Source organism: Rhea pennata, chromosome 12 (assembly GCF_028389875.1).
Source record: "Rhea pennata isolate bPtePen1 chromosome 12, bPtePen1.pri, whole genome shotgun sequence".
Taxonomy (NCBI): Eukaryota; Metazoa; Chordata; class Aves; order Rheiformes; family Rheidae; genus Rhea; species Rhea pennata.
The window spans coordinates 909,382-924,278 of record NC_084674.1 but is presented as its reverse complement, the minus strand read 5'-3'; the positions used below and the strand labels follow the sequence as shown (position 1 = coordinate 924,278).

Here is a 14,897-nt window from a genome sequence, read left to right as displayed (position 1 = left end):
TGAGAGGAATTAAGTCCCACCTCAAATTGTGAAAAACAAAGCACATCTCTTCAAGGTCCATAACAGCATTCATGAAACTGCAAGTCCTGAGGCAGAGCATCTTTCATTCTTGCTCTCAACACAAATCTCCAAGAGCTTGACATAGCTACCACCTCAGAACTGAAGCTATGAAAAGTGAGGAAACTTTAGTGGCATTGAACAGCACAGCTTCCATGCCTCATCACCAGAATTCAAAAAGTTGAACATTAAAAAATTTAAAAAATAGAAAAGGGGAAGTTATTTTCTACATATGATGGAGCTGGAAAACACCAAGCAGAAAAAAGGCTTTCCAAGGCTTTGGAAAATCAGATACTCAAAGAGGTGATACTTTTTTTTTTTTTTTTTTTTTTTTTTTTTTTTTTAAGGACTGTGGACACGTCACAGAATGAAGATAAAGTCAATCACTTGTACTGGCTTCAGTTTCTCATTTTAATACACTTATCACTAAACAATCTGATAGCATTTTACTTCATTAAAAACTATATTAAATTCTTTGGGCAATCCAAGTTGTTCTTCCAAATAAAATCTTGAACAGAAATTCTGTCTCCCTCTCATATAGAGGTTGTTTATCTCTCTTCAATTACAATACTTTCAGAAGTCTATTTGCATACTTTATGCCATAAGAAATCATGAAGTGAATCTTCACAGAGAAATATTCATATCACAGAAAATATAACGAATTCACTGAAGTTGTTGATCAGTCAAGAACAGTATTTAATACAGATATTCCACAAGTAGTTACTTTCTCAAAACAAAGGAATCTTCCTCTTTTTTGCCCTCAGTGGATGCCTACGACACAAACATTTTCAAAGCTGTTCAAATGTTTACCAGGTTAACTGAGGACATTACAGTTTTAGGTTTAATGATCTAAATCTGTGTTGAGAAGCTGATTGAACTCCAGGTTACAAGAGGAAAGATTAAACTACTCTGACTGGTAAGATTTACACTGATCCATTAAAGCAGTCAAAAAAAAATATTAAAATTTAAGATTCAATATCATAATGGATCCAAGTCAGCAGTACTTGTTCCCTAAAAAATTAGATGCTACCAAAAAAAACAGTAAACCATCTATCATTAGGAAGTACTAAAGACAGTGTAAGCTAAAATATTGGAATTGTAGAGTTTCAATTCTTCAAATAAAATCAATTAAATCTAGTAGTAGTCATAGAGAAGATTGGATCTTCATCACAGATGCACTCTGTCAAGAAACAAAACCATAAAATGAACTAGGCTTCCTATCATCTATGAAGCCAAGAATTTCATTGATCTCAAGCTCTAAATTCATTTCAGAAAAAAAATTAATAGTATGTCTCCCACAACCATAAGAATACCTACAAAATACCTAGCAAATCACAGAGCTGCTTCTAATCAAAACTAAGCATACCATTATTAAAAGAAACAACTATTGCAGTAAGTATTTATCAAGCTAGGCTTATTTTGTTATTCCTTTCTTTAGAAGGATGTAGAGATTGAAAATGAATCAAAACCAAAGACAAAAGTAGAGAAGAAAACCAGGTGGAAACACAATATGCCATTCCTTCTCTTATCTGGGAAAACTAGTCCCCTAAAAACTACATTTTTCCCATCCAACGAGTTCACCAAGAGAATTCGTTAAGAAGTTGACCATTATCACTAGACAAAAAGGTTTTGTTCAGACATTTTCCCCTGCACACACAGGAAGGATCTTAGCAGAAAATCTTTATTACTATTAATTTTCCTGTAGAAGTATTTGACACATCTGCTTGACTTCTACAGGTAGCTAGAGACTGTAACTAACATGGTAACTAACCAGATGTAACTCACTGTCCTGCAAATTAGATGAGGTTAACAGAAATTCTACATGTCCCTTTAAAGGGCATACAGACCTTCACCTGAAAACCTGTAGTATTTTAAAGTGTAAACATTCAGCACTGCATATGTTAAGTGTCTGATAAAACAAATGAGATTATCAAAAACATTTCTATAAGAAACAGTTTCTGCAGCAGATGCAGCAACTTCTTCCTACACAGTCAGCAAAGCATTTCTGGTATTCTCCAGAATTATCCCTTTCTCTTTTTTCCTGCTCCTTTTCAATTTGATGTTATGAACCTCTTTTTCTCCCATTTCCTTCTTTAGACTATATCATTACTTCCACTTCTAGAGTGAACCTCTGTATTTCCCATTCAGATGCATTTACTTACACAGCTCATCAGCCATGCACCCTGCCCTTGTTAAAAACAGAATTTGTCAGAGTCTGTATCCTCGTTCAATAGCGAACTCTGAACTGAAACATCTTTTAAGTCTTCACAAACGGCAACATAACCCTTTTTTAATCTCAACTCCTGCAATATTAACTGTATTCTGAAATTCAATTATATTTTGTCCTTTGCTTTTACAGTAAGTCTACTCTTAAAAAGAGGAGCAACAAAAGAAGCTATTATCTTCAGTATAAATTTGTTAATATAACTCAGTGCTGTGACAGAAAGCATCCAGTAGCTTTGGCCCTTCAGTAACCTCCTCACTTCAGCAATGAAGCCAGGCCGGGCAGGGTGATGTAGATACTGACTTAGGGTTTCTCATACGGGAAACAGAGACAGTTTACACTGTAGAGGGAGATCAGAAGCTCCTGGGGACCATTCAGGCACTTGAATGTGAATCACCCAGGAAAGGGGTTGCATCACAGACCAGAAAACAAGCAGACCAATACTAACATGATTTATGCCGAAGCTGACAGGAAGCTGTCCAACCTTCATTCACTCCTCATGAACACAGCAACAGTCACTGGAATCCAAAACCAGATTCGGTAACATTTCTGTCACACAGGATTTTTTTGCTTACTTTTCACACTACTCTTCACTCTGCTCCTATACAAGGAGGCTCCTGGCTTGACTAGCAGAGATTAAAGTTCTTCCACTGATACCAAGCAAGTGACTACAAACATCTGTGAAGCACTGTAAGAAGGCTGCAACTCCTGTGCCAGGTACCTTGAGGTATATCTGAAAGGCGTTACCAGTGTATAACAATAATAGTAGTAGTAATAATAATAACAGACAACTTGTAAAAAATCATGAAAAAGTCGTCAGGGATATTTCAGAAGACACTGAAATATATTTAAAAAAGTTGCCAAGTATCTGCCTTAAGACATCTCGTCCAAATTAAAATGATGATCTCTACCATTTGGAGATTTTTTTTTTTTAATCTAGAAAACTCACATCCTAGTGTTTCCCACAATTTTGGTGCTTGTTTTCATTTTAGGGCTACTTTTTGTGCTTAATAATTGTAACAGTAGAGTTACTATGAAAAAAATCCAGTAACAAATCTGAAGATAACACCTTTATGATGATTTCACTGATTTTTAATTATACAATTAAGTTTTCAAAACACATTACTAGTCAGACATTCCATGCACCCTACAATTGGCTAAATGCCATGAGATGTGCTTTTGACAAATAAACTGCCTTCATCAAGTCATTTATTATTAAAATACAGATGTGAACAGAGTCAATATTTTGGGGGTTCACTAAGTTTTTAGCACAAATGCTGGATATTGCACAAAATACGAATTAATACAAATTATATCACATCTTCCCATCTAACTGCCAAACCAGAAATAGTATTCATAAAAGCACAGCATACCTTGCAGAATTAAAGCTTTTAACTAGTTCATCTAATGTCCGGTTATTTTTCAGGTCAGATTCCGAGACTGCCTATTAAAAAAACAAAGCAAAAGAAAACAAAAAATGTCAAACAGAGCAAAACAGTAAGTGAACAGAAAAATCTTTGTTTCTTGGATATATACTTCAACCTCCACCACCCTAAATTGATAGCTGAATGAAGATGTATGAAGTTTAAGCCTTTTTTCCTGAAAGATGTGTCATCTGCCTGCTGACTCTTAGGCAATAGATAAAAACAAAACATAAAGCTAAAGCTACAAAATCCAGTATACCTAGTCTCTAACAAAGCTTTTTGTAGCCCACTTCAAACCATTTTGAAAGCCAAAACACAAATACCATGAACATGGTAATAACTTTAAGCAACAAGGAATGAAAACACATGAAGTATTATCTTTTGAATGTTTATGGAATAAAAAAATGAATTATAAGGTGGCTTGCCGTATTCAATTCATTCTGTTTACAGAATTTCTCATTATCTTTCGCTGTTTCTCTCTGCTCTTCTTTTGTCATTCCAAAGCTTCTATTACTCTTGCTCCACTCTTGCTTCTTATTCCATCAATCCCTCAGATTTTTGAGGGGGCAGTAGTCAAATGTGCTCTCCAGAAATGTACACCAAGAAGCCTGCATTCGTCTGAATGTTTAAAAATAGATCTGCTTTCCAGTCTTCAAAAATCTACTCTGATTCATGCTTTAGAAATATGGAAGAAAATTAGTTCTATTTTGTCAACACTCTTGAAGTACCATCCAGCTGTAAAACTAGGTATACTGGTATATGCAGTGGTCTCTTGACAATGCTAAAGACTCCTTGAAAGATGGAGAGGAGCAAACCTACTGTCAAGAGGCTTAAGTCCATTCAAGTTGTGTCTGTTAGAAGAGGCTAAGAAAAACCCTACTATTGTGTGATGTTCCTTTTGCAACATAAATAGTAGATATAATAAGCTCCTGTTCACAGAACAAAACTATAGAACAATTTAACTGTCCAAATTGTCCTTTAGGCATCCAATCTCTGTCCAAGTATCTTCAGTGATCATATAGGAAAAAACACTATAGTAACACAAACAGGCAGTTAAAAACATTAGGGTTATTCTTTCTTTCACTATATTATGTTCACAACTGATATCTTTCAAAAGAAACTTTTTCAAATTCCCTTTCATCTCATATTCAATTCAATATACATGCGTGAACAGGCAACACACAAGTTTTTATTGGCCATATATGTTCTCAAAAGCTTCTTCGCTCATCTTAAACTCTAAACTAAATTCAACCTAATGGTAAGTTTTTTTAGAAACAGCTACAATTTGAGCACCAGTGTGCCCTCCTATGAAGTTTTCAAAAATGTGGTGCCCACAATGTCATTTGATTTCAGGAACTGTTGCTATTATATGCCTTTGAAAACTCAGGCTATTCAATCAAGGAAAATTTAAGCATTTAAATTTCAGCACTAAATGTTTTAAATGCTGGCTTTTATGAACAAAACAAGAGGCAATTCTACATGTTTTGAGATAGATATCACACACAGCTCTGAGCCAAAACCAAATTTTGATTCTCCATCTACTTCCTCTGCCTACAGTGACAGAACAGTAGCTCAGGAGGAAAAATTCAATTGTTAGAGCATTACACTTGGTGCAAACAGACATTTTTGCCCATTGAAAAGAAAGGTGGCAAGGTATGACATGAATTAGTTATTTAGCATAGTCCAAAACCTGAGACTGAAATTTACTAGAAATAAACAACAAACAAACATGGGACAAATAAAACACTTACCACACAGCATGTTGGACACTGAGTTTTGTAGGACAAGAACTTGCGTATACAAAGTGAACAATCTGGGAAAAGGAAATATATAGTTTTCAATAGGCATTCTTCCAAATGTACTTCAATACAGTGCTTGTTAGCATATTTTCTCTTTCTACAATATATGCAAACGATTCCACAATATATGAATATTGATGTTAATTATTTGGAAAAATTGTATGTTTTCAGTCTCATAGAAAAAAATGCATCTCATACAGGCATTTTTCAACATGTGACTCAGTTTTCCTGAGAAAGGCAGAAGTTCATTTTTCTTTAATTTACCCAAGGCTGGAAGATGTTAGCCTGCTACTACCACTAAAAGTGGAAGAGGTGCATTGGTCTACAACAGTGGAGTTCACTGCCCCAGGCTCCCCCTCCCTTTTTTTTTTTTTTGACATTGCCTAACATTGTCAGATCACTTTCATTTTCCTGTACAGCCCCAAATTCTCCATCCCCTCTTTATTCCAGACGTTTTTTTTCCATTCCTCAAATTATCAACCTATTATTGAGGGAAAAGGCTAAAGATGGACAACAGCACTGGAATGCTAATGCAGATATGGCTCAAATGCTTCCCATTAAAAGCAAGTCATATCATCATAACAGGAGGCTTCAATACCTTGTTGAAATATATCCTAAATTTCATTTTGTCTCAGGAAATTCCTGATAATTCCTTATTTTACTTTCTGTACTTATTTATGAGCTTTCATAACCACTTCAAGATAATAAGAAATAAAAGTTTCAGTACTCCACAGCAAGACAGATACTCACGAGTTTTTATTGTTCAGTTTCAGCACTTATGCACTTTAATTACTACAACTAATCAATAGTCACATAAGTAGATATATTTCAAAAACCCTCTCTGAAGAAGTCTGAGAAGTAGGAGCACTAATACACCAATTCAACAATTACACCTGCAAATCCATCCAAATGCTCAAGAATTACATTATACAGTATGATGTGATAAAGGGAAAATCCACATAAAAACAAATAATCTTTAACTGTATGAATATGAATCAATTTAATAGATCTAGGCCGTGAACATTTGACAACCACTCATCTTCAGTAAGCAATGGGATTGATTTACATTCACAGCCATCACTACTCACCCAGGTGAAGCACAGTCAGGGATAATAAATCACTAACTCTTAGTCTTAACATTTGTGTACAAGGCTCCCACTGGGCATGTGCAGAGTTGACAAAGGCCTCACAATTCCCTGCCCAGCTCCCTTCTTTCCTACTCAACTCTTCTTCCTATGGAGAAACAGCCTAGCCATAGCCAGGTCTCAGCCTGTCATTCTTGGGGCAACAAAATAAGTTCCTGTCTGCTGTAGACTCTGTGCATACATCAGGAATTTAGTGGTGTCACAAAGCTCACTTTCATCTGCACTGAGAGACCAAATCCATCTGTAAAACCAAATCCATGAAATTAGTTATAACATTTGGTTGCAGCTACTGTATTTCAGTATACAGAAAGGAAGAGAATCTCAAAATACTAATTTAATCTAAGAAACAGCTCTGGATGCTTAAATGAAAATGACAGAGTAGAAAGGTACAAATAATCCACTCTTAATTTATACTGGAAGGAGCAAGGCTGAGAGGACAAAGAGCAATAAAACAAGCTTGGCCCCAGGACGTTACAAACCTCTGTAATGAACCAGATAAGTCGGGATGCCACAATTTACATACCCACAGCTGGAACTCTAAGTGAACAAGCAACTCTGAAACCTGCTTAACTAGAAACGAACTGGCAAGTTGAAAAATGATTTAAAGAAAGATAAATCCTGAATGATAGAAAATAACTCCCCACAAGAGCTACAGACATTTCTATATGAGTAAGTCAAAAAGACCCACGTTCCTCTGCCCACCTCCCAGACTACCCCAGACACGGGTCAAGACTGCACATTTGCACTCGTGCTGAGCTGTGCTCAGACGAAGGCTCCACCTCAACAGCACTGCTGGTTCACAGAGAGCTGGTGCAGTCGGTAACTCTTCTCAGGGCCCTGCTCAGTCCCTTGTGGAGGTCACCATCCCGGTAGCAGCAGTGTGTGGATCAGAGACATCCCTCAGCCGCTGCATGACAGTCACTGATTCATTTAAGCTGTTCAGATTCCTCAGCAGAAGCAGCACATTTTAATAGTCCTCCTACAAGCGGTAGCAGCCACCAGGCAATGAGAAGCACATCTAGTGATAATAACCTCTTAAACCACCTCAGCATAAATTGATTCAGCTTGTGAAATGAGTTCTAGACTAAAAACCAGAAGGGCAGGGCATACTAGCTCATGCAAGGGGCCAGACAACTATAGCCTTACAGGTCTGAAGCAGCCATTCAGTGCTAGGACAGAAATTCAGATCTCGCTGCCCCAGTTCATGGCATATTAATGAATCAAATCCAGTCATATCTGTTTGAAAGTTTATGAAGTCTCAGGGTCATAATTCACCTTCACTGTGGACAGATGTCCATATTATAAAAGACATTCATCTTCAGATGCTTTTGTTATGTGAAAGAAATGACATGCCCACTCTATCTCTACAGAAACAATCTGAAGCACTGCAAAAATTAACCAACTGCTGTCAACAGAACTATTAAATGCTACCAGTCATCCAAGAACAAGCAAAGGAAGAGGAATTTTAAATGGCTATGGATGCAAAGAGATTACAGAGGTAGCTAGAAGCACTGCAATAGATCACATACACACACAAAAAAAAAAAAGAGGAAAAAATCCTGCAAGTAAATGCAAATGTATTTCATCTTCGTCTACATTAAAGTAACTATTTATTTAATGGAAGAGGGCTTCTTTTCCTACAGTTGTTCAATTTCAGTGCACTAAGAGATTACACAGATATAACTGAGTGGGAAATATTTAAAGAAATCCTGATTTAGGGTAGAAAGTTTAGGCTTGCTGCAAATTGGGAGAAAAAAAAAGTCAAATACATAATCTGTGAAATACAATAAGGGAGACAAATTCTTTTTCAATTAAAGGCCTTTGAACCATGCTGTGTCACAAGTAGGCTAGTAACACAGATATTGTAAAGAATTTCAAGTGCTTCTTCCACATTTTTCAGTTGCTTATAGTTTTGCCAAGCTAAACAAAATCTCATTGCCAAACTACATGTAAGACAGTATCACAGTTTTTGGACAAAATAATCACAAGCATTTATTTTAATGCGAGAAAAGGCAATGTACCTTCCCTCAACCTGACTTCCAGTAAACCATTTTGTTACTACCTTTCAGTAGTTTTCAGCGACAGACAGTGTTGCATTGAAAACTCTAGCCCATAATACTCATTGCTCTCTGACATACAATTTTGAGTTCTGCTTCTAACTCAAAATTTTCTGAAAGACATTTAAATGAAAGATTTTAGGAACAGATAGGATTTAAGTTAATCTAGACAATATGTATCTGTTCATCAGAAGAAATGAGGTTGCACCTAAACTGCACATGGAAAAGTTGGTGGCCACTTCACAACTCTTATCCAAAATAGGTCCTCTGCAACATCTCACAGGCAAACTGCTTTGCCGACCAACTGTGGAGCAGAACTACTACATATTTTGTAAACGAAAATAAGGACCAATAGCCTCTGCACTACACTCCAGCAAATAATAAATGGTCAAATGATGATTTGTCTATGAAACCATAAAGGAAAAAAATTTACAAAGACATTCTTCATTGGCTTCCTGTCACATAGATGAAGTGCAAGAGGATTTTGTTAACTCATTATAAAAACCACTAGGGCATTCTCCAGTCCTGTGTTTTCTGGAAAAAGGTATATGAGGACCAAAACATCCAATCAATATTCTATACGCTTTCTTTAGCCTTCCCTTTTTGCCCTAATCTGTCAACTGAATGACAAATTAGGCAAAACTGGAGTCATAAGGCCAAGATACGCTACTATCACAGCCACTCCTATACTCCTTAGGATAAATGGGAAGGTGTAAACTAAATGAAATACAACCTTAATTCTAAATTCCACAAAGATAGCAGGAAAAATAGATTTATTGCCCATTTAGTGACTTGCTACAAAATAATTACCTTGGCTCCTAGAGCCACTCAGAAGTCTAATTTTTAATAAAACTCTGTTGCAATCACCCAAATCAATATAGACGTTTTGGTGTATCTTCCAAAAAATACAGTGTTAACCATAGGACAGCAAGCATAATTTACTAGGAAAAGGAAATAACAGTTCTGCATTCACCTCTATGAACAAACAATAGGAAACTGCAAGACACAGTAGGATGAAATGAGTCAAGCAATAGCAAGACATTTATACAGTACAAGAAATACTCACACTTCCTTAAATTGCACTTACAGTTATGCGAACACTGTGGAATGATCATTGCAATATTGAAGTAATCAAAACATATCCCACAGCGCAACAAGTCATCCACCGCCTGAAATGAGAAAAACAAATGCCACTTCGAGGATCACTGCAAGATTCCTTGTGCGAACTGCAAACAAGCAAACAGGCATTTCCAACCGCGCGATGTTCTTGAACAATATGGAAAAACACCCGAGCGGCAGCACGGAGCTTAACGTCTGGGGGTTATTACTTATGTCGAAAAAAAGGAAGCGGTGGCAGATTCCTACAGCGCGAAGCCGCGTCCCGCGCCCGGCCGCTGACGGCAAGGGCCGGGGCGAGCCCCGCAGCCGGCAGCCTGATTCCCTCCCTAGCCCCCCGGGCAAGCCGCCGCCGCCAGCGCGGCTGCCAGTCACGACACCGGCCCGGTTCTCCCCCTCGGCGACCCTCACGGACCCCCCCGGCCATTTTGGGACTCCCCGCGGCCGCCATGTCATCCTCCCGCGGGCCGCAGGCCCGGCCGGGCGCCGCTCCACCCTCACACACCTTCAGAGGCGCCAGGCTGGGCGGCCACGGCGGCTCGGCCAGGGGCAGCGCCAGGGCCGCGGCGGCCATGGCAGTGCAGTGCGGCGCGGCGCGGCCCGGCCCAGCCCGGCTCGGCTCTAACTCCGCCGCAGCCGGCGCGGCCGCCAGCGAGTCCAAATCCCCCGCGCTCGGCGCTGCGCGCGCCCCGGGTGGCAGCGCACTTCCGCCGCCGCGCGGGCTGCTGGGAGCTGTAGTCCGCGGGGGTGGGCGTGGCCTGCCCGTAAGGCGCCGCCGCGCGGGTTGCTGGGAGCTGTAGTCCGCGGGGCGGTGCCGCCGCCATGTTGCCACGCCGCCATGTTGCCACGCCGCCATGTCGCCATGCTGAGGCGGGTTCAGCTGCGTGCCCGCTGCTCCGCCCGGCGGGGCCCGGTCCAAAAGGACTGCCTTGAAATAGCCTTCGGCCTTACCGATGTTGTCCAAAAATAAAACTTGCAACAGCGTTCTGGACAGATAAAAGGTGTTTTGGTTGGAAATGAAGAATGGGTGCAGTGGTCAAAGCGCTAAATAAACTTAGTGAATGCTCTAGCTATGTGTAGAGGAGAGTCCAGATTGTACAGACCTGCTGCAGCACGAAGGATTGGATTCAGAAGTGCTGCTGATAGCAGGATGGGAAGCCCAAAACAGACCACATTTAAAAAAAAAAAAAAAGGGCGTCAGGAACATTGGTGGCAGCGGTTGGGTCTGCGGTAGCTCGGGCAGGAGACGGTGGCTACCCAACGTGTCTTTCCTTCTCCCCTTCACAGTGACACTGGCCAGTGAAATACCCAACTTCTCTCTCCAGCTGGAGAGAAAAACACATTTACTGGGCTAAAGGCTAAAACCAATTTTGGCTCTGCTTTATGTCAAGCAGATAATGGTGTATGTGAGGTGTATAGCGGGTGGGTAAGTCGCAGGGTGCCTGGGAGGTGGAAGTGGTTTCGCAGCTGGCTGAACTTCATTGATCGCAGCAGGACTGCATTAAAGATCTGTTTACTCCACAGATTCATACCACAGCGCTGAGTCTGCCAGACATGATTTGTTTCTTCAGCAATGAAACTACGTCACATTATCCCCTTTTCAGCAGTAGTTTCAACTACGCTATTTAAAAGCAAGTGTTGCAGTGGTAGAGTTAATAACAAGCAGTCAGGTTTGTGAGTTGATTTGTTTTGTCGTCTAATATTGCGTGAACAATATGTGATATAATAACTGAGGAAAGACAGGTAACAGAGTAGGATAGGAGACACATATAAGACCTAAAATCATGGTACTCATTTCTATGCATTTATTCTCTTCATTGAACTCTTACGGATAGTTTGTGGATGCAATGGAGTTATCAACCACTGTCATAAGCTGTTTACTCAGGTGAAAAATGTCGTGTGTCACGGAGGGATGCCATTAGGTGGATGTGACAGTCTTCATCTGTATCTTCCAGAACACATTCATTTAAAAAAACAACTAAGACACTGTGTCCAAAAGATCTGGGGAAATGGTCTCCTACTTTACTTCTCTTCTACAGTTAACCTACTTCATCTCAGCGCAGGCAGCCGTACTGTCTGCATGCACGTCTCTGTAGAGGTGCACATCAGCCCCCCCGCCACGGGAACAACCTGCTGTTTGCACGTGTCCGGCGCTGTGATGGGTTGCTATGGTAATGTGCATTATCACCATTGCTTCTGTCCTCTGCAAAGGCCGAGATCAGCTTCCTGATTTCCACAAAGTGGCACCACAAAACCCAGGCTAAAAATACGCAACTGTAATGATGGAAAAGAAGCAAAAAGGGAAAGGTAGCACAGATCGTGGCTGAGCGCTACTGATGCAACTGCAGGTTTAAAAGTTGTCCAGGCATTTGGGGAACATAGTGCATTGCCAAAGTAGCATAGGATAGAATGCCAAAGCAAGTCTAAATAACTTTGAATCCTCAGACCTGTGTGTTTTGCAAAATACTCTCTATAAAGTAACAAAATAAAAATGTGATACATTTGACAACAGTTAGCACAGTAGTACCTGTGCTTCCTCAGCTCTATTTCTTTTTGAAGTTAAGATATGATTTTATGGAATTTTTTTACCTATCTCAGTGTGACTGCTGATGTGATTAATAGCTGTCTGCATTGAAAAAAAAATATGCATTTGCTGCCAGAGTCTGCATTTCTACTGTAATACCAATTATGTCAAACCAGATTTTTTTTTTTTGCATAGAAAACTTCTGCTTCAGTACACTTGCTTGGAACTGTGCCATCATCCCGCTGTCTTCCTGCAGTGCAGTTCATTAGTGTTTATCAGCTCCTTTAAGTTAGCATGGAAACACACTGACATTTTCAGTAGCAGGTTACACTAAATATGGCTCGATGAAAGGAATGACTTTATCTTGGAAACGGTCACACTGAAGTATCTGCAGTCTTATAAAAACATCCCTGGAAGGGCTGCCCTCTTCTTGCTGTTTCTAATAAACATTTGCTATGTGAGACAGAGTTCAGAAGATGAAATTCCGCTTTCATCATACCTGCAGTTTTCCAGAGCAAAACTGTTCTTTGCTTTGAAAGTGACAAAGCTGTTACTGTCTTCGTGCAATCCACATGTCAAATGCTGAGGCCTATAGCAAGGTCAGGCCAGCCACCGCTCAAAGAGTGCCCCATGCACAATGTGCTTGATGAAGATGAGCAGCCACCAGTCCCCCAGCACAACCCACTGATAGAGCTCCCTGCATGCTGCACAGTTACGAATTTTGATATTGATTAAATTTGTAGGAGTAAAGGGTTTTCCACAAACACATGCAGATTTAACATTTGTATATTAATATCTGCAGAACAGTAATGTCTCACTCCTCGTCTCCTTCAGCTCACAGGTTGGTTTTGAGCACTTCGGTTTTGCAGCTGCTGGTGACTCAGTTGTTCTGCTTTCTGTAAACCATGCCTGTGAGTGCCTGATTTTTTTTTTGATGGGTTTTTGTAGTAGTGTAATTTCAGTGGACTTGGTCCTAATGCACATCGTAGTCTATTTTTGCACTCAGTAATTCTTCTACACACGCGCGCGCACGCACACACACAAAATACACTGGGACTGCATGATGGAGGAGGTCAGAACAAATTAGCACAATGGTCTCTGCTGGCCTTATGCTTTATGAATCTCTGAATTTATATATGGAACTAATTACTCCCTGAGTAAATTAGTTCCATATATACTCCCCCCCCCCTTCCTGCAGGGTCTTTGCTGGGGGAGGTGGAGGGTTTGTGAACTGGAGGTGGAAGAGAGAGAACCGCCTGGGTGTGAAAATGCTGCAGATCCTGCTTCCAGCTCCGTCAAACATCCATCCGCATCTTAGCCTCCCAAACCACATCTTTACTTCTGTGCATGGTTCCTTCCAGGCTCAGTCCTGCAGGCTCTCCCGCAGGAGCATTCCCACCATGACCTGCCACCACTGAGCAAAACAGCCCTGCGAGGTGCTCTGCCTGCAGCCCATCACGGCTCGCTGGGACTCAGCTGTCTAAAATGCTCCAGCTGGTCCAGTTGGTGCCTGCCCAGTGGTGCCGAGCGCCAGGGCGCGGACGAGCCCCCGCGGCCGTGACGCCTGCAGCCGGCAATGCTCCCCTGTGGGAACGCGTCCTGCTCCTTACCCTGCATCCTCCTCCGGCACTCTGCTCCTTCCAGTAGCAGTCTTGAGCTGGGTTATGTTGCTGAACTGCTAAGTGACAAGATATTATTATACACAGAAGAACAAAACAGAATGCTTGCTATCAAACTCTCCAAAATATTAATTTAAATTAAAATATCAGTAGGTACCCAGCTGTGCATTTCTGTAAGCTTATTGCCCTGTTCTGTTACAGAGAGAAATTTTTTAAAGAAGCTTAGCAAGAGGCAGGGGATATTGACACAAAGCAAATCTTCAAAAACTACTTTTTTATATATCATTTGAGACAAAGACAATATTTAAGCATAGTTTTATTGAGCTGTAGCTGCACACGCACAAAAATCAGTTACAAAGCACTTGTTTTCAATTACATCTCAGCTTCAGTGTTACTTCCTGAACTAGTTTATTGGTACTCGGACGGGTGAACAGCTTGTGCTTAGTTGCCTTTAATAGATTGCTCTTAAAATGAAATATTCCACTAAGACTTGCCTTTCATATGTATGTGTCATTTGACATATTTTATGATAGAAATACAAATGCACCATGGAAACAAGATTCTGGGACAAGGGCATGGAGAATGGATGGAAATCTGTAGAAGAGCATGCTGTACTTCAAAAAAAAAATACATAGAACATTTTGAATTGTCTGTTTCTAAATACTTTCAGAGATTCTTTAACATTTAAAGCTGTGGAACGTTTCTCTTTATGTCAGTCCCAACTGTAGAGGATAAAGTCTGAATACCATGAGTTAGATTTTCAAAAACATTTAGCATTGACCTAGCTCTGCCCTTGTGCTAAAGTTGGCAGTAGTGTATTGATTTTTGAATGATTGAGTTTGTCTGATGTTGACTATGTTAGAAAAAAAAATCCCACCATGAAGTGTTAGCTCTGGAGAAGGAACGGTACAAAGTCCATGTCGGCGCAATCC

At 40.2% G+C, this 14,897-nt stretch overlaps 1 protein-coding gene across 2 annotated transcripts in view; it reads right to left on the bottom strand.

Annotated features, from left to right (window-relative positions):
• RAD18 (RAD18 E3 ubiquitin protein ligase) overlaps positions 1–10,401 on the bottom strand; it is a 61,301-nt gene extending 50,900 nt beyond the window's left edge. For both annotated transcript variants that reach the window (XM_062585649.1, XM_062585650.1), the window contains exons 1-4: positions 10,328–10,401; positions 9,794–9,875; positions 5,457–5,518; positions 3,655–3,725 (exon numbers count right to left, since the gene is read on the bottom strand). In XM_062585649.1, the coding sequence (XP_062441633.1) occupies positions 3,655–3,725; positions 5,457–5,518; positions 9,794–9,875; positions 10,328–10,396 (284 nt within the window). In that variant the 5' untranslated portion in view covers positions 10,397–10,401. The remainder of the gene's footprint in view (positions 1–3,654; positions 3,726–5,456; positions 5,519–9,793; positions 9,876–10,327) is intronic.
• Positions 10,402–14,897: the final 4,496 nt, after the last annotated feature.